Genomic DNA, 2,057 nt, shown 5'->3' with positions numbered 1-2,057 from the left:
AGTAATGATTAATGAATTTGTTTTCAATTGACAGGAAATACTGCCTAATTACAAACATTCTGTAAATCTTCCAAAAACCTCCTCCAAAGCATAATGAATCAGTTACAACAATAATTATAAACATTCTGTAAAACTTCCAAAAAAATCCACCAAAGTATAATGAATCTATTACAGCAAGATATGGAAGGTGAGATGTAAAATAAAATATTCAAGAAAAAATGAGAACTTCCATTTTATTAAGATATCATAAAAGTTATCACAGAATAGAAGGGCAAAGATTTCCCTCCGAACAAAATCCCTAGAATCTCCCTTTTCTATTTCCCTATATCTATACATGTACAGAGGGATTACAGACAAGCCAAATGAGTCTTCAATGAAAGATTTGGAGAAATGGCTTGTGAAGATTTCTTAACGTGTGAAATAAGCCAATCACGTCCATTAATAGATCTCAACTCCCTCTCTAATCTATACGTACAATCTATTGAAAATCCTCTTCTCTTCTTATCCTATCATATTCTATCATCAGTTGCCCTTCCTTTCTTCCTTTCTTCCTTCCTTGGCTTGCTGTTCTTCGTCCATTGAAGCAAACAAGGTTACCGCGATATCAGCCAGCTTTCTCCCGTTCAACCTTGACTTGTTGTATTTCCTCAATGGTGCATTTGGAGCTTCAAATAGAATAGGAAAAGCAAAAAATTGATACTCAAAATGCTGCTTCGCAATCAGAGTCTACAATAGGAAAAAACCAAAAATTAATAATTAGATTAATCAATTGAAACACTAGTTAACCAAACTGAACAATGCTCCTGCATTAATACGTACTGCTTCTCTAATCGTTTTGGAGACATGAAAAAGCTGCTTCAAATCTTCATGGTCCACACCACACAACACCTTTATCTGCCATTCAGAACACATACCCATTTCACAATCAGAAATAAAAACTCATTAACAATAAAACTTGAAATTCACAAAGTAAAAGAAAGACAAAAAAAAAAAAAGCTTCAGATTTCCATAATTACCAGAATGTCTTGATGAAGGGTTTCGAGGGAAGAGCTTTCAAAGTTCAGAGTGATTCTGCCACTAAACATTCTCTTCAACGGAGTCAATGGAGGAGAAGTTTCCCCATTGTTGGAAACCACGACCCTTTTCTGTCCCAGTGTCCCAGTGTAACCATTATCCACAAGCACTAATGCCATTTTGGTAAGTGAAAACTTACCCGAGAATCTCGGAGAAAGAAAGGAAAAAAAGAAAAAAAATTCCTTTTGCTGCAGTCTGCGATGCTCAAAATCCAAGGACTATTTATTAGCGATTGTGAACACCTAAGGGAAATAACAAGATTGTGGCTCCATGGAAAGAGGGATTGTTGGAGGAAATCAACAAAAAGAGGAAACAAATTTGAAAATGGAAAAGACATAAAACAAAAACAACCTGTTGGAGATGATATGCCCTAGATTTGTGAGATTTTCTATTCTTGTTTGGAGAGAATGCTCTTTTTCTGCCAAAGGAGAAGCCAGAAATTGATCTTTAAATTGAAATTAAAAAAAAAAATTGGGTCAAAATAAATTAGCGGACTTTATATTAAAAGAATAAAATAAAATTATCGTCATCCTTTATTATTTTTAAAAATAAAATATAGAGTCCTAGCAAAAAAAAACATGATATTTCCTTTAGTCTCTCATAAAAAAAATTAATCATTTGATGCTTATAAATTTAAAGCGAATCCATTTTAATCTTATTGAGAGATAATGCAAATCTTTTTGAATTTGAGAAGAATCACAATTTTAACTAAATTAGTTCATTTTAATTTATTTATTTTTAAATCATACTTTTTAGTAGGACTAGGTCTTACTCTAAATTAGATAGCATGTGAAACTTCGAAGTCATTACGTGTTAACGGTTGGGAGAAGAAAACTAACCGTTTGAGGGACACACGGCAACTGCTCCGGGGGACATGTGGCAACGTGGGAGAGACAGTTGCAGGTGGATCTGATGTGGCGATTTGGTCGGCCAGAGTCGGTGTTGTCAGTACCAAAGAACACGTTCCGCGTAGAATTTTTAAT

At 34.2% G+C, this 2,057-nt stretch overlaps 1 protein-coding gene across 1 annotated transcript; it reads right to left on the bottom strand.

Moving 5' to 3' along the window:
* Positions 1–522: 522 nt before the first annotated feature.
* On the bottom strand, positions 523–1,193 carry LOC133296896 (F-box protein At1g61340-like). Its single transcript, XM_061495946.1, has 3 exons — positions 1,017–1,193; positions 820–894; positions 523–726 (listed from the first exon to the last, which is right to left on the bottom strand). Exons 1-3 carry the CDS (start codon positions 1,191–1,193, stop codon positions 523–525), a joined length of 456 nt encoding a protein of 151 aa, XP_061351930.1.
* Between the last annotated feature and the right edge of the window lie 864 nt (positions 1,194–2,057).

Source organism: Gastrolobium bilobum, unplaced genomic scaffold, assembly GCF_033153095.1.
Source record: "Gastrolobium bilobum isolate Gb01-03AN ecotype WA unplaced genomic scaffold, APGP_CSIRO_Gbil_v1 utg496, whole genome shotgun sequence".
Classification (NCBI taxonomy): domain Eukaryota; kingdom Viridiplantae; phylum Streptophyta; class Magnoliopsida; order Fabales; family Fabaceae; genus Gastrolobium; species Gastrolobium bilobum.
Note: the sequence above shows the minus strand (reverse complement) of the source record. Positions and strands in the feature narration are given on the sequence as shown.

What these genes read in the sequence shown, in the direction of transcription:
- LOC133296896 (XM_061495946.1), bottom strand. Translation starts at nt 1,193, where the DNA reads ATGGCATTAGTGCTTGTGGATAATGGTTACACTGGGACACTGGGACAG. An exon ending in CCCTTCATCAAGACATTCTG is followed by an intron (nt 895 to 1,016) that starts GTAATTATGGAA and finishes TCTGAATGGCAG; the next exon opens with ATAAAGGTGTTGTGTGGTGT. An exon ending in CCAAAACGATTAGAGAAGCA is followed by an intron (nt 727 to 819) that starts GTACGTATTAAT and finishes TTCCTATTGTAG; the next exon opens with ACTCTGATTGCGAAGCAGCA.